Below are 25778 nucleotides of genomic sequence, written 5' to 3' on the forward strand. Positions count from 1 at the left end.
TGTCTTGCCCATTCACCCTCTGAATGGCACACAAGGCCACAATTGTCTCAAGGCTTAAAAATCCTTCTTTAACCTGTCTCCTCCCATCCGTCTACACTGTTTGAAGTGGATTTAACAAGTGACATCAATATATTTGCCTTTTTTTGTTTTTTGCCTCTTGGGCCCCCTACGGCCTGGGCCCAGGGGATTTAGCCTCTGTAAGCCCTTGCATTAATCCAGCCCTGAATGTTACTGTCCCCACTACAATGAAGAAAAACGTAATTACATGTAATTTTGTCCTTGAAACATTTTATTGAAATACCGTAGAATTACATTCATTCCTATGGAGGACTGCTCCTTCTGAGTAGTACCATTATGGCGACTGGTGGCTTCAAAGCCTCTCATTGGCCAATAAATATAATCAACAATCCAGGGTTTATATACATCATTGGTAATAATCTAATCACGTAATAAGGGCATCCGTTTGGAAACATTTCTCATTTTACAACTGGATGTTTTCTCCACAGACTTCTTCATAAACTACAGCGACTAGTGTTTTTCAGTCATTAGCATTGTTTTCCACGAAGAACATACTTTTTAATTCAAGCGGTATTGCATTGCATAGTGTTTTTCATCCATGGTCCCGGAGGGCCACACTACAGTACCTGCAATGTGAGGACCCCTAGGACCAGTAGTGAAGAACACTGAAATATTTCTACAGTTACGACAAAGCAAATCACAAAGTCAATTTAAAAACCATGTCACTAAAGCATGCACTGAATGGTGTCATTTTTTGCACCTTCATTAAACAACAGTGATGTAGGGCACCCTTTAGAGGTGGTCGACAATACTCTCTGTCCAGCCCGCTGATCAGGACGGATGTGGTGTGGAGTTCAGTTAGAAACAGGAAGCTCTTTCTACTCTCCCCCTTAACAGCTCTGTCACAGCAGCCTGTCTGTAAGTGGAGCTGTCAGCGAGATGGAGGTGGCCTGAAGAGGCTTTACTGAAGGTGAGAACAACACAATACATGTATTTCTATTGTCTCATGTTTAAAAGCGTAGGAGCAGCTTGGTTGGGGATAGATAGACTATTTGAAGGGGTTCAATTTCAGAGACGCGTCATGTTATTGTCATCCTCACACCAAGGTGAAGACTTGATTTTAATGTTATTCATAGCTTTCAATAACGTACCACTTTGTACCACTTCAGAAGTATGTTTTGAAATGTCAAAAAGACCAGCAATCATGGATGATGTTCAGCTGAGTTTGTGAAAAATAGTTGAATGCTAAAGTTTCGTACAATTAAAACAATTTAACTATTTATGTTTAACTGTATACATAAGCCTAAATGTTTCAAAGCTGAAAATGTTCTTATCTTCTGATGCAGATACTGTATCACTGAACCAACAAGGGGTGTATTGAATACAATACCATCATCATTCTTTCTTGAAAACTGAGTGGAGGTTTACTGAGTGGAGTCAAGACTTGACACAATGGCATGTGTCTATAGCGCTGTGATGGCCACACATCATGTGGTTATCTGTAGGCTTAGGTTGTTTATAGGAACACGAGCAATTTATACCAAGTGAGGGGTTTTCAACAGTCTTTTGATGACAACATTGGGTGTTACAGCTGAATAAGGAACAAGTTTAGCCAACTCTTGTGAAAGAGAGAAAGCGTTAATACATTCTAATAGTGATAGTAAACAAATATTCTAAGTTATTTTTAGTAAAGTGAAAAATAGCAGTAAGCAACTGTTCTTGGTGAATTACTTATACAGAAGAAAACTATGGAGGAAATAAATGAGATTATTCCAAAGGTAAATGCATTGTTGTGTTATTTTTCAACCTTTAAGTATGATAGCCATCTTCAGCCTACAAGGATCTGTCCTCGCCGTTGTGTCTGTGGCATCTCTCAGTGTTTTCTCCGCTTTCTGTCTGTGGTGCAGGAGGAAAACCAGTGAGTGGCACTGTATTAAATATATTACATGTTACACTAATCAACCTGTACATCTATTCCAATGTCATGAAATCAATTTGTCATGTAGCACTAAAGTTAAATCAATATACTTAATTTGCCACTTTGACTTATTAAATCATTGTACAGAATCAGTCAGTGTAGTGTATGTGCCATTAAATACAATTGTCCCCCTTTTCCTCATCTGTAGAAATAATACATGAAGAGAATCAAATTTATGACCCTCAATTATTGTAAGTATAACATTAACATAGATATAAAATAATTGATGCACTGTAAGACCAATTGTGATCTTATGGATATGGTGAATATTATTATAGATTAATGGGATAATTACTGTATGTATTTTCTAATGTGAAATTCATAACATAGGAATTTTCTATCATTCATAAAATAGCTGTTTATATCCAAACATTACAGTTTAATTACATGTTGTAAAACAATGTAACCTCACTACTGGCTAATATGTTACAATATGATTTTACATCACGTAACTCTACCCACTCCACAGTCAACTCGAAGGTAGCAGATTTGCAGTAATGCCATCTCAAACAGGTAAACTTACATTTTGATTCATCATACCCTTTGAGGAGGTTCCACAGGCAGGACTAGCTTTATTCTACTTAAATTAATCCAAAATACAAATAATGCATTTCACAATTGTCCTCAATTATTGTGATATCTCGTCTCATATTGAATGATTGAATGAATCTAATTAATATATATGGCTTTTGTGCTGATCAACAGTAAATGATATGTTCTCACTACTAAATCGTTCTCTATTGAACCTCTTGGTCTTTTCTAGTAACACGACCCAACCAGATTATAAGAGACCTGCCGCCAACACCAGTGTAAGTAACGTTACTCATACATGAAGGTCTTATGCGAATCCTGCTTTTGTCTTGTTTCAACATAACTGAAATGGCATTTTAGTCACGTAAATCGATCAGTTCCTTCAAACTGGATAGGAGACAAAATATATACTTGTAAAAATATTAATACAAGCAAACAATAGTTTTAAATAAATTGGAGAAAATCTAAAACAAGATTGGACTTCAGCTTTTCACCTTCCAGCTCACCCCTTTTGGTTCTCACATGTAATGACCACATATTTACTTCTGACCACATATTAGCTATGGTCTGTTTTATCTTCAGTGGCCCCTCAGCACTTTATCTTTGTCACCAGATATGCTAGTAACAGACAACAGATACTCTACACTCACAATAAATACTTTACATGTATTTTATTTTACAGGGAACCAACACCACAAGGTACGTTTTATTTATTTGTTAATGTACAGTAAAGACCTTTCCATTGACTTCCATGGCGTCAGTGTCTAAAGACTATGTAGACAAAGCTTGTAGACAAAACTGAAACAACTGGACCCAGAATATGAACAGTCATTCAAGATTACTACCATTACAGATGTTTCAACATGGTATGTGTAATATGTACAGTTGAAGTCGGAAGTTTACATACACCTTAGCCAAATACATTTAAACTCAGTTTTTCACAATTCCTGACATTTAATCTTAGTAAAAATTCCCTGTCTTAGGTCAGTTAGGATCACCACTTTATTTTAAGAATGTGAAATGTCTGAATAATAGTAGAGAGAATGATTTATTTAAGCTTTTATTTCTTTCATCACATTCTCAGTGGGTCAGAAGTTTACATACACTCAATCAGTATTTGGTAGTCTTTAAATTGTTTAACTTGGGTCAAACGTTTCGGGTAGCCTTCCACAAGCTTCCCACAATAAGTTGGGTGAATTTTAGCCCATTCCTCCTGACAGAGCTGGTGTAACTGAGTCAGGTTTGTAGGCCTCCTTGCTTGCACATGCTTTTTCAGTTCTGCCCACACATTTTCTATAGGATTGAGGTCAGGGCTTTGTGATGGCCACTCCAATACCTTGACTTTGTTGTCCTTAAGCCATTTTGCCACAACTTTGGAAGTATGCTTGGAGTCATTGTCCATTTGGAAGACCCATTTGCGACCAAGCTTTAACTTCCTGACTGATGTCTTGAGATGTTGCTTCAATATATCCACATAATTTTCCTTCCTCATGATGCCATCTATTTTGTGAAGTGCACCAGTCCCTCCTGCAGCAAAGCACCCCCACAGCATGATGCTGCTACCCCCGTTCTTCATGGTTGGGATGGTGTTCTTCGGTTTGCAAGCGTCCCCCTTTTTCCTCCAAACATAACGATGGTCATTATGGCCAAACAGTTCTATTTTTGTTTTATCAGACCAGAAGACATTTCTCAAAAAAGTATGATCTTTGTCCCCATGTGCAGTTGCAAACCGTAGTCTGGCTTTTTTATGGTGGTTTTGGAGCAGTGGCTTCTTCCTTGCTGAGCAGCCTTTCAGGTTATGTCGATATAGGACTTGTTTTACTGTGGATATAGATACTTTTGTACCGGTTTCCTCCAGCATCTTCACAAGGTCCTTTGCTGTTGTTCTGGGATTGATTTGTACTTTTCGCACCAAAGTACGTTCATCTCTAGGAGACAGAACGCGTCTCCTTCCTGAGCGGTATGACGGCTGCGTGGTCCCATGGTGTTTATACTTGCGTACTATTGTTTGTACAGATGAACGTGGTACCTTCAGGCGTTTGGAAATTGCTCCCAAGGATGAACCAGACTTGTTGAGGTCTACAATTTTTTTTCTGAGGTCCTGGCTGATTTCTTTTGATTTTCCCATGATGTCAAGCAAAGAGGCACTGAGTTTGAAGGTAGGCCTTGAAATACATCCACGGGTACACCTCCAATTGACTCAAATGATGTCAATTAGCCTATCAGAAGCTTCTAAAGCCATTACATAATTTTCTGGAATTTTCCAAGCTGTTTAAAGGCACAGTCAACTTAGTGTATGTAAACTTCTGACCCACTGGAATTGTGATACAGTGAATTATAAGTGAAATAAACTGTCTGTAAACAATTGTTGGAAAAATGACTTGTGTCATGCAGAAAGTAGATGTCCTAACCGACTTGCCAAAACGATAGTTTGTTAACAAGAAATGTGTGGAGTAGTTGAAAAACGAGTTTTAATGACTCCAACCTAAGTGTATGTAAACTTCCGACTTCAACTGTTTATTGTAATATGTATAGCTGTGAATGACCGAAGTATCAAAACGTTGCAAATGGTAAACACTATCTGTTAGTAGTTGTATTAGGTATATATGAATGCAAACATTATCATTTTGGAAACACTAGCTAGGTTTCCATCCAATTGGAGACAGATTTTCATGCAAATATTCAAAAATCGGAATAAAAGGCTGTGCGTGATGACATAGTGCACATAAAAATACCCTTTGCTGTTAAATTCCCATGTACCGGATAAAAAATACAAGTTATATGGGCTTCCATGGCATTGTCAACTCTCCTGATGGTTTGCTCACAAAAAAATGTTGCATTATATAGCGAGTGTGCCCTGTGGTATTGGCACATGGCCTCTAGGCAACAGCTCGCAGATAAAGTGCGATTATTATGGATAAAAGACCGAAATTATTTTTATTAGTCAAACGGTAGCCAAGCATCGATGATGTCACCAGAATAAGACCCTTGATATTTATTGGAATTAAGCATCAAGCTCATCACCGTGCACTTTCACCACCCTGTGAAGTTCATCATAATTTATTTCATCTGTAGCCTAATAAACTGCATGCTTTCCCGACGAGTCGTAGTGGGAGGACCACACGCAATATCATTGCGTGACTCCAAGTTCACTTCTATATGATGGTTGTTATATCAATATTTCCGCATAAAGGCGTTTCGAGGGTCCATTTCTCGCATAATTAATTTTACCGACACAAGATCCCAATGATCTGTTGGCATTTATAAAATTGTACTGAAACTTCGTGTTTCCATCACAGCTGTCGTGATTTTAAAAAAATATGTTATGACTTTACTTCGCATAAAAACTGTTGATGGAAACGTGGTTAGTGTGGAAACGCTATCAATAGGCTAATTCACTACAGCTTCTGCCCGCACCAAATTCCTCAGCACTAACTGACTTTTCAATTGTGTTATATTAGCTCCGATGGGAAGCTTTGAACCAACATATGTGTAAGTATCTATCTGCTAATGTTTTGATTTCCATTTAAAACCTCATATATAGTCTATTTACAATTCATCTGTATTTTTGTTTCTGTGAAAAACAATGCATGATGTGCCTATTGTTTTTACAGAGATCCAATCCCAGCGTTAGTGTACCAGAATGTTGATGAGAGTACAAATGCAGAGACCAGATATTCTGAAACTGGTAAGTATGATTGATCCAATGACATGAATACAGTTTATATGTCTATGGTTTTATCAGATGGAACCAGATGGAATGGTGGAAAAAAACACTCAAAACGAACAACTAAACAACCCCCTTCCTTTCGCCCACTCCCTGGGCCTTTTTGTATATGCAAAACATAATGAAAAGAGATGGGCGGCCCACCATTTATGCATTTTGATCAGTATAGCCATTTATTGTAAGGCTAATGGAAAGAAGATGTAACACCTTGTCACGATCGTCATAATGATTGGACCAAGGCGCAGCGTGATATGAGTACATACTTTAATAGTACTTCGCAACACGACACAATACAACAACAAAACGATACGTGAAGTCCTCGGTCAATAACACAAACCTACACGGAACAAGATCCCACAAAACACAAGTGCACAACAGGCTGCCTAAGTATGGTTCCCAATCAGAGACAACAAGCAACAGCTGATTATCGTTGCCTCTGATTGAGAACCACCCCGGCCAACATAGAACCACATAACCTAGAACAGAACATAGAAAACGAAACATAGACACTACACAAAGAAACTAACACCCTGGCTCAACATACAAGAGTCCCCAGAGCCAGGGCGTGACACACCTAAAAGGAGAAGGAGGCAACTTGGGTCAGGTGATATCCTCTCAGATATTGTAGTCTGCTGCAGTTAAAAGTAATGTCAAGCTTCAGCAAAAACCACATAATCAAAAGGTACAGGCAACAATACATGGCCCCAATGGACATTTATCCATTTTATTCACTCATCACTCTATGGACAAGTATGCTTGTGTACACACTTCGCCACTTTTAACTGCTGCAAACTACTTGAAAATATGTATGTATACATTGCGTGTGCAAAACATTAAGGACACCGGCTCTATCCATGACATAGACTGACCAGGTGAATCCAGGTGAAAGCCATGATCCCTTATATGGGTAGATCAGCTTAATATTGCAGATAGATTGTAACTTCCATCAATGTAATTGTCTGCATCACTTCCAATCCCCCATGTTTATATATATACATACACATACACATACATACACATATACACACATACACACACACATACATACACATACCATTAAAAAATATATATATATTCCCCTTTATTACTTTCCAACCCCGCCACCCTTTCCCCACTTGGAGTAAACTAGTGAACAACAACGCCTAGGCCTCTACTTCCAACCCATACCCACTATCTACATTTTATGGACACAGTCAATTTTACAGTAATTACATTTTGTTTGTTCTTTCTCCTGAACTTCTTCTACTCTCAACCTCTCCGATCATTTTCATGATGTCCATCCGGTTTGCTTCTATATGCCATATCTTTCTAACTGTGCTCCTTCACAAAAGCTCCCAACCTACAACCCATACACTTATTATGGACACAGCGTGCCTACATTATTAGTTATCTTGTTATTGTTTGTTGTTAGTTGTTATTAGTCCCATCCTTCAATTCCATTCAACACCTCCAATCTATATTTTAACACCATCCATATAGGATGTCTATTTGCCATATATATTTCAACTGTACTGTGATGTCTTACAAAAGTTCTGAACCTTTCTATTCTCATTGTTTCTACAGATTGTGAATTGAAAATAAACATTTTTGCTAATAGTATTATTATGTTATTGATCGATTGACTATGACTTTTCAGATCACCCAGTAGTGCTATCTGCAGAGTTAGCTCCAGGTAAATATTGCAATCCATTAGCCATTCCTGGACCTGTGTCCAAAAACAAGCTACAAATGGACAGTACCAAAACAAATGATCTAATGATTCTGTCTCTTCGCAGCAAAATCTGCAGAGCTGGGAAGATTGTATCCCCCATATACAGTGGGGGAAAAAAGTATTTAGTCAGCCACCAATTGTGCAAGTTCTCCCACTTAAAAAGATGAGAGAGGCCTGTAATTTTCATCATAGGTACACGTCAACTATGACAGACAAATTGAGAGAAAAAAATCCAGAAAACCACATTGTAGGATTTTTAATGAATTTATTTGCAAATTATGGTGGAAAATAAGTATTTGGTCACCTACAAACAAGCAAGATTTCTGGCTCTCACAGACCTGTAACTTCTTCTTTAAGAGGCTCCTCTGTCCTCCACTCGTTACCTGTATTAATGGCACCTGTTTGAACTTGTTATCAGTATAAAAGACACCTGTCCACAACCTCAAACAGTCACACTCCAAACTCCACTATGGCCAAGACCAAAGAGCTGTCAAAGGACACCAGAAACAAAATTGTAGACCTGCACCAGGCTGGGAAGACTGAATCTGCAATAGGTAAGCAGCTTGGTTTGAAGAAATCAACTGTGGGAGCAATTATTAGGAAATGGAAGACATACAAGACCACTGATAATCTCCCTCGATCTGGAGCTCCACGCAAGATCTCACCCCGTGGGGTCAAAATGATCACAAGAACGGTGAGCAAAAATCCCAGAACCACACGAGGGGACCTAGTGAATGACCTGCAGAGAGCTGGGACCAAAGTAACAAAGCCTACCATCAGTAACACATTACGCCGCCAGGGACTCAAATCCTGCAGTGCAAGACGTGTCCCCCTGCTTAAGCCAGTACATGTCCAGGCCCGTCTGAAGTTTGCTAGAGTGCATTTGGATGATCCAGAAGAGGATTGGGAGAATGTCATATGGTCAGATGAAACCAAAATATAACTTTTTGGTAAAAACTCAACTCGTCGTGTTTGGAGGACAAAGAATGCTGAGTTGCATCCAAAGAACACCATACCTACTGTGAAGCATGGGGGTGGAAACATCATGCTTTGGGGCTGTTTTTCTGCAAAGGGACCAGGACGACTGATCCGTGTAAAGGAAAGAATGAATGGGGCCATGTATCGTGAGATTTTGAGTGAAAACCTCCTTCCATCAGCAAGGGCATTGAAGATGAAACGTGGCTGGGTCTTTCAGCATGACAATGATCCCAAACACACCGCCCGGGCAACGAAGGAGTGGCTTCGTAAGAAGCATTTCAAGGTCCTGGAGTGGCCTAGCCAGTCTCCAGATCTCAACCCCATAGAAAATCTTTGGAGGGAGTTGAAAGTCTGTGTTGCCCAGCGACAGCCCCAAAACATCACTGCTCTAGAGGAGATCTGCATGGAGGAATGGGCCAAAATACCAGCAACAGTGTGTGAAAACCTTGTGAAGACTTACAGAAAACGTTTGACCTGTGTCATTTTGTCTGTCATAGTTGACATGTATCTATGATGAAAATTACAGGCCTCTCTCAACTTTTTAAGTGGGAGAACTTGCACAATTGGTGGCTGACTAAATACTTTTTTTCCCTCACTGTAAATAACATTCAATTGGTAGCAAGAATTTTATATAATAATTTAAATTGAAAGATTCTGTCGTTTTGCGTATCAGTTCATAAACACTATGCCGTGGGATCGGTATGTCAAAAATCTCTTCCCAACTATTTTGCAATCTATATGGGACGGCTGTCAATCCTTTGGTCCTTAAATGAAACTGATATACCTTTTTATTTATCACAGTTTTCCTTAACCAATTATGTTCTTTAATGCAAGGCCGACAGACAAGTTCCTTACTTTCTCCTCCTTCCACTTTCCTCTTCCATTTTTGCGGTAATGCTGCAATTATTTGGTTGTAAGTTTGGGTAGAGCAGACATTTCCATATGTTTTTGTTAGCTGCATGTGCGACATAACTCCACCAGTCCTACCGATGAAATCATTTACAAAGATTATACCTTTTTTTAAATTTTGTCAAAAAAAAAGTTTTTTGGTCAATTAGTATATTTGAGTTTAACCACAATATTTGTTGCATTATTTGTTCTGTCGTTTCTGGAGGATTAAATTGAAATTGCAACCAACTTTCTATGACTTGTTTTAGAAATATCTGGGAGATGATTTCCTTTTCAAATAACTGAAAGTTAGTAGTTGTAATCTGAATAAAGGGAAAAGGGCCATTCTTGAACATTGGGTGAGACAATCTTACTAATTTGCTAGAGAACCAGTTCGGATTTAAGTATAACTTTTGTATGACTGAAGCTTTTAGTGATAGGTCTAATGCTTTAATATTTAATAATTTCTGTCCTCCGAATTCATATTCATTATATAAATAGGCCCGTATAAATTTGTCTGGCTTGCCGTTCCAAATAAAATGGAATCTTTTTTTCTCATATAATTTAAAAAAACTGTTCGCTAGGCGTAGGCAAGACCATAAGCAAATAGGTAAACTCGGATAATACTAAAGAATTAATCAGGGTGATTTTTCCACAAATTGACAGGCACCCACCTTTCCATGGTAGCAAGATCTTATCTATTTTTGCTAAATTTCTATTATAATTTATTGAAGTGAGATCATTTATTTCCTTTGGGATATGTATTCCGAGTATATCCACATCACCATCAGACCATTTTATTGGTAAACTACATGGCAATGTAAAAATTGTATTTTTTATTGATCCAATACGTAATATAGTACATTTGTCATAATTTGGTTGTAATTCAGAGAGGTTAGAAAATGTATCTAGATCCTCTGAGGCTGTGGAGTGATTCTAGTAGTGGATTTAAAAGAAAACATGAATCATCAGCATACAATGACACCTGTTTTTAAGCCCTGGATTTCTAATCCCCTGATATTACTGATTTTTCGAAGTCTGCTATGAATAGCAGGCCTGGTTTCTCCGAATTTCCATAATGTTCTATTGTTTCCAATACTTGCCTTATATTATCTCCAATGAATCTTCCTTGTAAAAAAACCTGTCTGATTAGAATGAATAATATCCGACAATACCTTTTTAATTCTATGCGCTATACATTTTGCTAGAATTTTTGCATCACAACACTGAAGTGTAAGGGGCCTCCAATTTTTTTAATGGACTGGATCTTTATATTTTCCACTTGTATCCTGTTTCAGTAATAATGAGATCAGACCTTCTTCTTGAGTGTCAGATAATCTACCATTTACATAGGAGTGGTTAAAACATGCTAATAGGTCTTCTTAGTATATCAAAAAAGGTTTGGTATACTTCGACTGGTGTGCCATCCAACCCTGGAGTTTTCCCAGACTTAAAGTCTTTAATTGCATCCAGAAGTTCCTCCTCTGTAATTTCACCTTCACATGAGTCTTTCTGTTTGACATTATCAATAGAAAAAAAATCTCTACAATTAGCTTCAGTTAGAGGAGATGGAGGCGACTGAAACGAAAACATATGCTTAAAGTACCTTGTTTCCTCCTTCAAAATATCATTTGGTGAATCATGGGTTACTCCGTCAATTGTAACCAATTTCATTACATTATTTTTGGTAGCATTCCTATGTTGAAGATTAAAAAAGAATTTGGTGCATTTTTCCCCATATTCCATCCAGTTTGCTTTATTTTTTATAATATATTACACTTGATCTTTCTTGAATAAGTTTCTCCATTTCTTTTTGTTTTTCCTCTAATTTATTCTGAGCCTCCATGTTACAGTTTTTATTGCCATCTATCTGTTCTGTTAGACTTTCTATTTCCTTTGTTAGTATAAACTCTTTTGACCTAAATTGCTTTTGTTTTCGAGATGAGTACTGAATTGCATGGCCTCTAAAGGCACATTTAAAGGTGTCCCATACAATAAGGGGATTTGCTGTACCTATGTTATGTTGGAAAAAGTAAGTTATAAATTCCTTTGTCCTAGTTAAAAATTAATTATCATCCAATAGGCTTTGATTACATTTCCAATATCCTCGCCCACGTGGAAATTCAGTAAGAGTAATGTATATGCCAATTATATGATGGTCCGACCGCATTCTGTCCCCTATCAACACTTTTTAAACTTTTGGTGCCAACGAGAATGAGATAAGAAAGAAGTCAAGACGACTAGCTTGATTGAGTCTCCGCCATGTATATCTCACTAGATCAGGATATTTAAGCCTCTATATATCTACTAGTTCTAATGTATCCATGACATTCACGATTTCCTTAAGAGCATGTGGGTGATTGTTTGTGGTGTGATTTCCTTTACGGTCCATTGAGCTATTTAAAACAGTATTATAATCCCCCACCATAATAATATTGCTTGCAGGGTTGATAATTTATTATATATATTGTCAAAGAAGTGTGGATCATCATTATCAAACTGTTAGCCCCTACATAAAGCTGTCCCAACAGCAGAGTCCCAACACCTTACCACTGCTACACCTGGTTATCAGCAGAGCCTTGCGAAACAGTTCATTCAGCCTCAACATTGCTGATATGGCTGACTTGCTTAAACAAATGTGGTTTCTACTGACAATTGAGATGTACAAACTATGGCATAAGGGGACGACAAGCAGATAAGAGGTATTTTCCCAGTCGGAGCTCGTTGTTCCCGAGTTCCCAGTTGTTTTGAACTCACTGAAGTCAGATTTCGCAGTTCCGAGTTAACAGTTGTTTTGAGCACGGCACAATTCATGCTTCATTGACAGTATGGCCAATGTTGAATGTTTATCATTTTAAGCTTGGAAAAGAGACCCTTAATCCCAGACTTGGGACCACACAGCCACTCCACTGAATAGCAGGCTAGTGATTGCTTTGCAATGCTTGCAGTTAGCCACTGATTCCTTCCAAACCCCTCATTGTTGAATTTGCAATTTCCAACTTGTTGTGTAATGTTTATGTCCAATGGCCGATGAGCGACAATACACTTTATTTATAATTTCTCTTCATTATTTCTCTTCATATGACAAGGATTAAAAAGGATTTGCCAGTAGATTGTCGACTTGATTCATGATGATGACTGCTAGCTAAGATTTTTAAAGTATGATGTTGACATGATCAATCCAATCTACTGTAGATATAACGTGATTTGACGTAATTTTATCTGTGGCCAATGACCTTTAGCCTTCTTGGACGGGGACTTCTAATGTAACTCTATGGCAGCACCCAATGGGCTTGAATTTTCTAGCTATACCCTTAAACTTGGCAGTGAGGTAGTGTCCCAATGAGTGACAGAACACTGAGCCAATCACGGCGCAACTAGAGAACATTACCAACACCTACGCTACGTATTTTCCGGTGGCTGCCCCACCACCACAGAAAGCACTGAGCTAGGCTGAAACACCTGCATTTTGGAGCGGCCTTACTCAATAAAGCAAAAAAGAGACCGTGTTTGTATGCGGCTTTATTAACTCAATTATTTAATTTTTTTACATTGTTTGCAAACTGATATGTGACACGTATTAATGGCAATTTTTATTTTGTTTATTTTTTAGCCAACAATGTGGGGCTCAAAATGCCCTGAATGATGGGTCGCCACTGTATATATGCCTTCTTGTGATCTTTTTTTATTCTATTATTTTACTTAGTACTATTACTATTTATTATTGTTTCACTCACTTCTCTTTTTTTTGTGATATCCAATTGGTAGTTGCCACTCAATTCTCTTTGACCTGCATTGTTGGAGCTCGGAGCATAAGAATTTCACTGTACCCTGCAATTACATCTGCGACCCTGTGCATGTGACTAATACACTTTTATTTGATTGTCATTTGCCTTATTTGGATGTCAGACATGTTAAGTATAATTTGAGAGAAATGTAATTTGATTAAAACATTTCTTCTTTCTTTCTAGATGACGATCAATGTTCATATGAGAATGTTTTTCCATCTATTGATATAATCAACCGTGACTCTGGTATGTACTTTAAAATGAATAAATCTAGGCCTATCCTTCCTATGAAATGAGTCATATTTATGAAGATCGGTTTGTTTTTGGAAAAGTTGTCTAGTTTTGAACTTGGATTTGATTTCTTACATTTGATATATTTAACTAAGATATTATTTTCCCCCACCTCACAACTAACAGATGGATCAGATTACGAGAACTCTGAATTCCTGGAGCAAATGAAAATGGGGTCAGCGGATGGTAAGTCACCATAGTGCTTTATAACGATGAGAACACTTCTGCTACGAATGTAGGATGAATGCACTAAATTGTAAGTCACTCTGGATAAGATCATCTGCTAAATCAGTGTTTCCCCAACTCCGGTCCAGACAAGCACATCTGATTCTACTTGTCAACTAATCATCAACCTGTGACAAGTTAAATCAGGTTTTTGTCTGGGGCTACAACAAAAATGTGTGCTGTTGAGGATACTAGAGGACTGGAGTTGGGAAACGCTGTGCTAAATGACTGCAAAAATTACTAAAATGTAAATGTAATGAACTAGGAATATACTTTTACTCTGTCACAGATGAACCGGTTTATGTGAACAAAACTGCCTGATATGGAAACCACATGCTCAACGAGTAGACTATGGGAAGGGATTTCTCACGGTCTTTGTTGAGATGCTTGGATAAATGCTAAGTGATACAGATGTCAATGTGCTATACCAGAGCAATGCCATTTAAGGGTAAATGCCCAAACCGTGTGATTACTTCATAATGAATTCCCTTGAGTCTCAAAATGTAGAGGAACAATGTACAGTACTTTGATTGTTGGAGTCTTACTATGTAACTGTCACCATCTAGTGGTACAAAATGAATAAAAGAGCTCAGAAACAGTTTTAAAATGTAGATAAGATCTGTCAGTTTGTATAAATAAATCCTTAATTCAAAAACTTAAGTTTACAACCTCTTTATAGACCATTGTTGTGTTCTATAACAGAGAAGTCATAATTACAAAACACTGATTTATTACAGAAGTGATTTTCAATAGTATTTACATTAAACACAAAATGTATTTCATCCAGAAATGTTTAAACAGAAAACTCCCCAGGACTCTGAGTCAGAGTGTGGAAGCAGGGTTGTGTTCATTATGAACAAAACTGGAGAAAAATCTACGAAACGCTCATTTACATTTCCTGTTGCAAAATGTTTTGTTTCCCTAATGAACACAACCCAGGAGAGACAGTGCTGAGATGATGGGTGGCGGCGTGGGTGGGGTGTTAGCTGGTATCCGGGGTGGCCGTCTTGCTGCACAGTCGACCCAGGAGGCCTGCCATCTGCAGCAGGGAGTTCACGCCCTCTGCCACCTTCATGTGGGTGTAGCCTATCTCCTAAGAAAAGGGACAGTACCAAGTAGAATTGGAGGTGAAATGGCTTAATACTGTGATGTGGCTTACATTTAGGCACTTTTCTGCCATTCTGTTTTCCCAACTAAATCATTTCAGGAAAAAAGGAAGATGAAGAAAACACAGGAAAGGATCTGACATAACCAGAGACATGCATAACAATATACAACTGCAGACTTAAAATGTTTTTTCATGTATCTTACCTTTATGAACTCCAGCTTGAGATACTCAGGCATCTGGAAAGTCTTACACACTCTGAAGATGTTACCGATGATGTCCTCAGGGGAGTAACCCAGGGCCCACAGCTGCTCAATAATCTAAGCAAGCAATATGATCAGCTATTTGATCATACTATATCCTAAACTGAACCATGTTTAAAGGCTACAGAAATAAGGGTTATTCATTGAGAGCCATATGATTATACTTATTATGTCTATTGTTATTGAATGTGGATTGCAATACCTTGTAAGCCTCATCAATGTTTGCATTGACACAGTGTTCCAGCATGCTTTTCACCAACAGGGGGTGTGGCTCATCACACACCTGAGCAAAAACAAACAATTCTTCACTATTCTTTCCTTCGAAACAGAGCTAGGCATTTTGTCAACTTTGCCTTCTAAAATGACTGAAAAATACAGGTTAGATAACATAACTGTACCTTGAACACATTCTCACTGTTAATGTAGCCAAACCCAGAATTTGTGGACTGTAGGTTATTCAGTGCCTGATGATGCAAAAAAAGACAGCTTAAGTTATGATATATAGTTTCACACGTCTCAGCCAAACTTGACCCAAAAGTACGAGGCACTATGAGGAGCCATGGATATACATCGTTCAACAAACTTCAGCCATGTTTACACCCAAACCTCCTAAGACATTCACAATCTAGTCAATGGTAACAAGAATGCTATTCTCATGGAACCCTTGGTGCCAACATGGAGGTTGAGGACAGTTGGCTCTTTTCCCCACCTGTCTCATGTCTCCCTGGGCGGTGAAGATGATGGCCTCCAGGCCGTCGTTGCTGGTGACCAGGTTCTCCCTCTCCACCACCTCCAGTAGACGCATCATGATCTGCTCGTCCCTCAGCTTGGTGTAGCGCAGGACTGCACAACGTGACTGGATGGGCTCTGTGGAGGAGGGGGCACAGCAACATGGATTACCATCACGACAGTGAAAAGCCAGGTTGGTTTTGTAATGTGACTGTCGCTTACAGTAGGGTCCCTATTCAATACGACAGCATCATTGTGTTGAACTGTTAAATCAAATCAAATGTTATTTGTCACACGCGCCCAATACAACAGGTGTAGACCTTACCATGAAATGCTTACTTACAAGCCCTTAACCAACAATGCAGATTTTTACAAAAATAAGTAAGAAATTATTTAAAGAAATTAATAAAAAATTAAATCAACTAAAGTCAGGACACTCACCGATGATCTTGTCGGAGGCGTTGCACGCCAGAGCGAAGCGTGTGGTTTTAGAGTAGATCTCCATGGTCCTCCTCAAGGCCTGCTGGGCTCCGTCTGTCATACTGGAGACATAAGCACATCCTTTACAGACACAGCCATTATACGTACAGGTACACTAGATCAGCTTTCAGCTTAGATGTCGTGACCCTCACTTGACTTACCTGTCAGCCTCATCCAGGATGATGATCTTGTGTCTCCCTTTAGGGAGGGTGACTTTCTGCTGGGCAAACATCTTGATCTTGTTTCGAACTACATCGATGCCTCTGAGGAAGATGGATGACAATGTGTTAGCGTAGGCTTCACTTTCTAAAGAAACACAACGTGATTTTAACCCAAAATGCACCTCCTGGACTCACAGGTTGTGCACTTAAGTATTCCAGACATTTTTCATGGTAGACTTCACTTGCACTCACCTGTCATTGGAGGCATTCAGTTCCAGGACAGCATCTTTCATGGCTGGGCCCAGAAGAGCACGTGCCAAACACAGAATACTAGTGGTCTTCCCTGTACCGGGGGGACCCTATAATATTGATACTTATGTTTAAAAAGAGATCGTATATGAAAGATGGCATAACTTGCATACTATTACTCTGCTGCACCAACATGTCAGTATGTAATATCAAATAGTTATGATGAAAGAATGAATAATGTTAGGTCACTCACTGCAATAATGATGTTGGGTACATTTCCCTCTCTAGCAAACACCTGTAAGAGAGAATGGAACAAGAATTCATATAGTTAGCTATTATTTAGCATCAAATGAATTGAAACTGTCCAACTACTGTAACATAAAATATTGAGGATACTTTACCTCCAATCTGCTAACAGTCTCCTCGTTGCCTACTATTTCATTCAACTTCAAGGGTCTGTATTTTTCAACCCTGTGAGATATTCAGAACAAGCATAGCTATCAGCAACAACCAATTCATAGTGATTAACCCAATATATGGATATATATGGAGGGTAGATATGGGCGGCAGGTAGCCTAGTGGTTGGAGCATTGGGCCAGTCCTGAAAGGTTGCTATTTCAAATTCCCGAGACGACAAGGTGAAAATCTGTCGATGTGCCCTTTAGCATGGCCGGGCTGTAACCGCACTCTCCGCGAGGGTGTCTCAGGGGGAGTTGGGATATGCAAAAAAAAAAAAAAAATTCCAATTCACGCCTGTGTATAAAACACACTTGTATATGTGCGAAATAGCACCCACCAAATTAATATTATTGCAAAACGTGCACTAGTACAGTTAGCTAGCGAGCGAGCTGTTGCTCTATGAGATGCTTAAAGCATAGCTAGTTACCAGTACATTTGACATAACATTACATAGCAAGCTATCTACATACTTTTTGAGAGGCATGCACAATGGGTTTGTTTTCATAGCTAAGTACAATGTTAGCATCTGTACTCATGCCTGTGCTGGCTAGCTAACGTTAGTTAGCTAAATTAGCCATTAGCACTACTAGCCGTGATGAGCGATTTCCGTCCGCTAAGAAATACAAAAATACTGCAACTAGTCTAACTAGTAAACCTTACCATGACAGCTCATATCCACTACTAGACACAGGGGCCTCATCTTTCTTCGGTTGAACTTCTGTTTGAATTTGCTCAGAATCTGCCTCATTCATCTCCACGTCCATGTTTTCGGCTGCACTTATTCCCGCCTGACAGGAACCAAACAGCTGGCGCTAAATTGACGTCATTTCCTTGAAGATGCGAACCGTCCTCCATCAGTAGATTTTCGTGCCAGCCAGTTAGTTGTACGGCCAGACATTGAACAACACAGTGGACCAAGCTTACGCCAAAATCCTGGCTTTGAGACCTTGCATGTGTGTGATTGATTCAGCAATACGAGATGGCCGTTACAAAGAGGATTTGCTCCGGGTCACCCAGGTAAGGTCGCTTGCGCATCAGTGTGATCAGACAAGCTGGCTATGAAATTAAGAGTGAGGTAGCCTATGTCAAAATCTCAGTTAGTAGTTGCATGATGTCAAATAATCACAAAATGGAGGCATACACCCTTTCAAAGATGCCACCCTTAATATTTCCCCACGCTCTTGGCAAGGTTATGGGATATCCCATTCGAAATGGCTGGTTGGAATGAAACATCATGCAGCATCAAGCCCACTCTTAAAGAGACGATCACACGCCCTTGCGTCAATCACATGGATAGTTCAATGTAGGCTAATTCTCTCTGTATTGTACATACATTGATTTATTTATCCATTCTTTTGGAATAAAAAAATCAACTGCTGATGGTTTGATTTGAATTTTGCAAGGTGCCCCTCCCATACCCATGCACTGTCCAAGTTATTGTAGACGGGACCACTATAGAGGCACATTGTGGGCTAATTAAAATAGCAATTAGTATCGATTGTATTACACCAAGCACCCGCTGTTGGCCTACAGTAGATTTAGTTTACATCGATTCTAAGTGGGAGATAAGTATTGCTTGTAGGCCTATGTATTTTGGAAATACGCTAGATAAGACATACAGTCCTATTCATTACTGTGTTTTTAGAATATTTAATTTGAGTTTCTCTCATTAAGATGCCATGTGCATCCTATAGAAGACAGAGCCAGAATAGCCCCCCCTGTATTAGCCTAATCATTAGATTAATGTAGGCAATGAACATTTCAATCCAAAGTAGCCTATTTACGCATGAATTGCCTTAAAATAATGAGTGTACAATCAATTTTTTTGTACTTTGAGCATAAAAAATATCAATTTAATGTATTTATTATTTATGCCCTGATCCACCATTCCACGATCAGAAATCACAATTTCACAATTTGTAACCACTTGACCAGTTTGTGATTAACTTTTTCTTGGTGCGCTGTAGACCAATACTGTAGACTATGGGGGCAATTTCAAAGACCAGGCGTGTGCTCTTGAGAGGCTGGCAAAAGGCGATGATAGGCGGGGAGCCGCAGAGCTGGGGAGGGTTTGTTGTGTCGGGTTCTTCCTGGAGCTCGCTGTTAGCGAAAAGTCTCTTGGTTCCAGCATTTTTCGTAGACTTTTCTAAATAGGCCACACGACAATTTTCTGTGACCAGTCAAAGTTGGTAGGCAGCGTACCTGTCGACAGGTAAAAATATTCACTAATTAAACTTGTCGACAGGTTTCTATTAGAGAGCCACAGAATTGATACATTGTTACAGTTCAGTTAGCAAGCAGAAAATTGATACCATGAATCAAACGAACTTCAGCTTATTGGTCCAATGCCAGAAACAAACTGCAGGCCATCACCTGTCAGCGTTAAAATCACAAGTACAGGTACTTAGGGATGTAAATAAAATCCAGGAAGAGGGATTCAGTTTAATTAACACAAGAGAAAGAGTAACATTTATGATGAGAGGCAAACTGGACCAAATCTATTTGAATATGACAACAACATAGGCCTACTGTAGTAGGCTACCATATATGTTGTACAGCAGCCTATCTACATTATAACGTTGAGTTATCAGCATTCACTCTCCTCTCACATATACTTATTAACAGTCAAGAGCTCTCGATTTTCCAACTTTCCCATTTGGCCCCTCTTAACAGACAGAGAGAGAGAGAGTATCTGGCATTTTCCTGCATAATTCTAGCTCTGAGAACATTACATTTAAGTCATTTAGCAGACGCTCTTATCCAGAGCGACTTACAGGAACAATTAGGGTTAAGTGCCTTGCTTAAGGGCACATCGACAGATTTTTCACCTAGTCGGCTCGGGGATTATACCAGCGACCTTTCGGTTACTGGCACAATGCTCTTACCCACTAAGCTACCTGCCGCCTCAATGACACACAGCACTCTTGTTGTTCCTGAACTCAGTTGCCACAGATCTGATCATATGTTTGTTCCCATTTGCTCCTACTGTGGTTCAGTTAGAGCGTAGGAAAAAATTATAGGCCATTATGGAAACGGCTCTGAATGTAGCTAAGAATTAGTTGTGTTGAAATTGTGAGGTTTTCAGTGAATTCTGAAATTATGGCTGAATGTTTCTTGGATCTGTCCTATTTGATTACAATCATTCCCTTGTGTCACTTATAGAATCGCAGGCAAGTGATTGCAGCAATAGGAATGTAATACAAAGTCTTTATTATCTTGGGTTTGGTTGGTTTCTTGTGCGTATCAAGAATGGTCCACCACCCAAAGGACATCCAGCCAACTTTACACAACTGTGGGAAGCATTGCAGTCATCCCTGTGGAACGCTTTCAACACCTTGTAGAGTCAATGCCCCGATGAATTGAGGCTGTTCTGAGGGCAAAAGGGGGGCAGAGTGCAACTCTATTAGGAAGGTGTTCCTAATGTTTGGTATACTCAGTGTATTACTTCTTTAGAGAATGAAATATTGCCCCTTCAATGTTGGTTGTTCCAAATATTTTTTTTAATGTGATACAGGATTGAATTACATGCATGTCTATTAGGGCCAGGAATTGCCAGGGACCTCGCAATACGATATTATCACAATACTTAGGTGCTGATACGATATGTATTGCGATTCTCACTATTCTATATGTATTGCGATTCGATACTGTGATTTTATTCCGATTCGATGATCCTAACATATTGCTCACCATATGTCTGCTGCAGAGGGACAAGAGAGAGCAATGAAAAAATGAGCTTTGATCAGTCATGGAAATAAAGGTGCTGAAAACAAATTGGCTCCCTATTTTTTTAAAGAGAACAAGCTATGAAGGAAAAGTACTGGAGTTTTGGTGCAGGTACAGCCAACTAGTGCAAAAATAATATTGCGATATTGTCAAAACAATACGATACGAAATATCGTCAAAAATAATATTCCGATATGTAACTGTATCTATTTCCCCCCCCCCCATCACTAATATCTATACAATTCATCTGAAAGCCATGCTACACTATTCTGCAATTACATTTCCTTATTGGCAACTCTGTTTTTCTATGCACCTTTGTGATGTAAGTCCATAGAACTAGAATTAAGATTCTAATTCCATGTGCAAGTCTCTCTGAGAAAGTGATGTAATTTCCTGTGTATGTATTTTGTGTGAACAGGCAGGAGCATGTGCACATCCTGTTGTAGCTGGTTTTGTTTGGAACCCACCGCCACAGTGGAAGAAAACGTCAGCTCATGGCGCCAGGCCTACACAAACTTGGGCTACAACCAATCCCTAACCTCTCCTGAACATTTGTGCAAGGCCTGCGGAGGCCATTTTGACACCATTGCTAGGAAGGTAAGAGGCACTGAACCAATGGGTAATACCCTGATAAATATTGTAAAGGAGGGCCGGCTGGCCAGCTCTCATCTGAAATGTGGGTAGCAGAGTGTGACTTGATAGTCTGGAACAGCATAGACCCAAGAGGATTTGATACAGATGTGCTGCTACAGACTCCAAAGTAACATATTTGATTGTCAACAGAGTTACTAGAATTTAGACTTCTACGATTCACTACAATTCATAGATACACTATATCAGTAAGTTCTTAATCAGTAGCTGACAGTAATTGACCCTGTACTAGTCAGTCTTACAACACAGAGATGCTCACATTCCGGAAAGTCCAATACAGTAGGCTACACCTCTAGAATAGTGACTATATTTCTGAGAAGGCTGTTTAAATCACTAGCAAATGTAGGTTGGGTATTTCTCCTCCAACAGGCCTTGCCCACCTGACATGTTTGCCTGCCAGTTGCCACACACAATCTCACCAGCAAAGTAAACAGCCACCTTTTTAATTGCCTGTTATATAAGTTATTACTGTACGTACATCACTAGTTTACATGGAACTAAGATCTTATCGTCTTTTCTATAAATGTGCCAACAGCTGTGGGCCAGAGGTTACAGTTATTTCTGAGAGAGAAGTTGTTGAATAAGTTTTTGTACAGTATGGCTAACTTACTTGATTCAATTTCTCAACTACTCATCAATAAGGTTCTAGTCTAGTGCTCAGGTTGCCTGCGCAGAGCACACACACTGAGTGTCATTCTTTCACACCTGTTACTTTGACCGTTCATTCCTTGGTAAGAGTTTCACCCTCATTGTGTCCTGTCCTCCTCTCTCTCTACCCCAGCATGTCTGTGTGGACTGCAAGAAGAACTTCTGCGGCCACTGCTCGGTGCAGCTGGAGCCGCCATGCCCGCGCCTCTGCCACACATGTCAGCGCTTTCACGGAACCCTATTCGACCGCGCCCAGTTGATGCGACTCAAGGTGCGCCGCTGCTCTTTTTTTTTTAACAGTTGATGGCAAATAAACAAGGACAAATGCATTAGGTTAAGTTACATGTCGAACTATATATAGCTAAGTCAGGTGGAAGCTAAAGCCATAACACTTTTCATTCTGTTACTCTTATATCTGTGTATTAACACTAATTACATTAGTTAGACATTTTATTAAGATTTCAAGATGACATGATGTTTAGTAACTGCATTATAAGACGAATAAGGAACATTTAAAATAGTGTCAGATGTAATTCAACAATAACCCCAAAAACTAGGTGCGGGAGCTGCGTGACTACCTCCACCTGCATGAGGTGCCCACCCAGACGTGCCGGGAAAAGGAGGAGCTGGTTGAGCTGGTCCTGGGCCAGCAGACCCCGAGCACCAGCACCAGCAGTGAGATGGTGTCCTCCCAGCCCGGGGCTCACAACAACGTCCCTTCCCCAGGCACACCGTCCCCTCCCCAGACACAGGGCCCTATCAGCCCTGACACATTGAGCCCAGAGCAGCCAGAACAATCAGCCCCCGAGGCAGAGCCAGAGTCAGAGCAGATCTCTGATGAGGAAGAAGAAGAAGAGGATGATGAAGAAGAGGAGGACGAGGGTGAAGAGGTACTGCTAAATTCAAGGTTTTGGGATTGATTAATCAGTAGCTGTTAGATAAATGGATGCCTATCACCACCAAGTGGATAATCAATGTCAGACAGCAGCAGAGACGCAAAGACCAGACAAAACAAAATGAATCAAGTTGTCCCTGTTTTTAGTTTAGCAAACCACTGTTGTTGACAAACCCAAAGACGAGACAAAATACACACTGGCCAAACCAAAAAATACAGACCAGACAAAATACACATTATTATTTTGACCCACCTCCATGGTTGTCCTATTCCTGCAGTCATCGGACAACGAGGAGACCCTGATCCCCGGCCGCAGGGCCTCTCTGTCTGACCTGAGCTGCGTTGAGGACATCGAGGGTCTGAGCGTGCGCCAGCTCAAGGAGATCTTGGCCCGTAACTTTGTCAACTATAAGGGCTGCTGCGAGAAGTGGGAGCTGATGGAGAGGGTCACCCGCCTCTACAATGACCAGAAGGACCTCCAGAACCTAGGTGAGCATTTCCAGGGTGTGGTCCTGTGAGGCTAATTTGGTAATAGCGTGCCGCTAGCAATCCCAGGGAAGTGGGTGCGATTTCCGCTGGGACCACATATATTAAAATGTATGCACTCACTGTAGACTACTCCAAGTGTCTGCTAAATGGCATATATTATATCTGGGGATGACTGGTGTGGAACTTTAGCCTGTAAAAAAATACGTATTAATATCAGTTCAATTCTTTGTTGTTTCTTTTTTCCAGTTTCAGATACAAGAAGTAAAGAAGGTAAGGGTCTTGTTTCAAGCTCAAAAGACAAGAGAAGCATGATCAAAAGCATTTTGAGAAGCACTTGAAGATCTAAATCATGCACTGATCCAAAGTAATTATTTGGTCCCACACTGCTTAAATGTATCATTTTATGGACAACCTGCCAAATATGAAACAATGAAAGATGTTATTTAGAACACACTCAATAGAGACCTATCTTCTCTCCTCTTTCCCCTGTCGTTGTGCCATAGACCCAGCGGCTCCCAAGAGCCAGGAGGAGAACCTCTGTCGGATCTGCATGGACTCTCCCATTGACTGTGTTCTGCTGGAGTGCGGCCACATGGTCACCTGCAGCAAGTGCGGCAAGCGCATGAGCGAGTGCCCCATCTGCAGGCAGTACGTGGTACGGGCGGTGCATGTCTTCAGGTCCTGATGCATTGCCACAGGGAGGGACACACACTGGACACCATTGACAAAATGGCATTGCTGCCACCACTGCTCAGCGATAGCATAGCTTACAAGAATACACTCTATAATGCACACTCTCACTCATTCAAACAGTCTTCTTCATACTGGTGTTCCAGACTAATAACCTGTCTCCACTTTTCTGGGTTCTCAGTTTTTCTACTCCACCTGAACCTATTGTTTCTGCAATTTCAGCATTTTACAAGAACTCAAGATTTCAGTACAATAACTTTGTTATTCAAAATAGTTTTATGATTAGATGATGTACTAGGTATCATGTATTCAGATTGGTGCCAGTCAGACACCAAACTATATTGGGATGACAGCGATACCTTTTCAAATTCTGAGTTTATTAGGTAGAGATCATGGAAATTATATATTGCATTTTTCAGTCATTGCATTTGTGTGCATGGAGAAACAACACAACTGAGTTTCATAGCTGAGAAACACAGGGCCTTACTAGAGAGGGAATTGAATAAGAAGCAATGTGCTCACTCAAAAGTATGAATGAAATTCTAAATCCTGGTAAGAGAGGGAATATGTTAGGCTACTATGTTGTTCATATCAATAGCAAAACAGACAGAGTGGCCAGAATGGTGCTATTTGACCAATGGTGAACAACAAGCGGCGGTAATGTCAAGAGACCAAAATCGCGAAAACCTCAAAACAGTTTATTTCCAACCTTATCGCCCTAAGCAAGGCTTGGAAAATGCAGGCTTGGATATGACAGTGCGGATATTTGATGCAGGCAAAGCAGTAGTTGTGTAATTGGTGCATTAAGTGGCGCGCAGAATACTTGAAGTGCCAAGGTCTGTTTTGCGCCCTCCAAATGTCACTCTCCGACTTCAGTACCTGCAACCCAGCTGATCTGTTAATTGGTTTTGTGGTCCAGAGAGCTATCTTTTGGTGCAGTCACTTGCTAAGCATAGAACCCACGCCTTATTTGTCTTATTGGCTATCCTTCAGACACAGAGATGTGTGGTGGTTGAACATAGCATCCTAGGAGTGGAAACAGCCCTTTAAATACAATTGTCTGCTTGTAGCTCACCGAAAGTACTTGAGGAGGGTCAA

General features: G+C 39.8%; 3 protein-coding genes across 3 annotated transcripts; 2 read left to right on the forward strand and 1 right to left on the reverse strand.

The window, feature by feature from the left end:
• Positions 1 to 928: 928 nt before the first annotated feature.
• LOC311142634 (uncharacterized protein) lies at positions 929 to 14714 on the forward strand. Its single transcript, XM_084178290.1, has 11 exons — positions 929 to 988; positions 1833 to 1936; positions 2145 to 2187; positions 2466 to 2509; positions 2760 to 2807; positions 5989 to 6019; positions 6142 to 6215; positions 7891 to 7926; positions 13803 to 13865; positions 14037 to 14096; positions 14425 to 14714. The coding sequence occupies exons 2-11, from the start codon at positions 1834 to 1836 to the stop codon at positions 14454 to 14456; spliced, it is 534 nt and encodes a 177-aa protein (XP_084034416.1). The 5' UTR covers positions 929 to 988; position 1833; the 3' UTR covers positions 14457 to 14714.
• A 77-nt stretch (positions 14715 to 14791) lies between these two features.
• Positions 14792 to 18375, reverse strand: LOC311142230 (replication factor C subunit 2-like). Its single transcript, XM_084177836.1, has 11 exons — positions 18242 to 18375; positions 17524 to 17593; positions 17376 to 17417; positions 17126 to 17232; positions 16874 to 16975; positions 16674 to 16774; positions 16213 to 16370; positions 15902 to 15967; positions 15706 to 15786; positions 15447 to 15560; positions 14792 to 15228 (listed from the first exon to the last, which is right to left on the reverse strand). The coding sequence occupies exons 1-11, from the start codon at positions 18343 to 18345 to the stop codon at positions 15118 to 15120; spliced, it is 1056 nt and encodes a 351-aa protein (XP_084033962.1). The 5' UTR covers positions 18346 to 18375; the 3' UTR covers positions 14792 to 15117.
• A 3358-nt stretch (positions 18376 to 21733) lies between these two features.
• Positions 21734 to 24675, forward strand: LOC311142231 (E3 ubiquitin-protein ligase rififylin-like; the record flags this gene model as incomplete). Its single annotated transcript, XM_084177837.1, has 5 exons — positions 21734 to 21904; positions 22740 to 22877; positions 23164 to 23496; positions 23780 to 23990; positions 24494 to 24675. The coding sequence occupies 5 exons, from the start codon at positions 21734 to 21736 to the stop codon at positions 24673 to 24675; spliced, it is 1035 nt and encodes a 344-aa protein (XP_084033963.1).
• Between the last annotated feature and the right edge of the window lie 1103 nt (positions 24676 to 25778).

Source organism: Coregonus lavaretus (assembly GCF_964263955.1).
Source record: "Coregonus lavaretus genome assembly, chromosome: 15".
NCBI lineage: Eukaryota > Metazoa > Chordata > Actinopteri > Salmoniformes > Salmonidae > Coregonus > Coregonus lavaretus.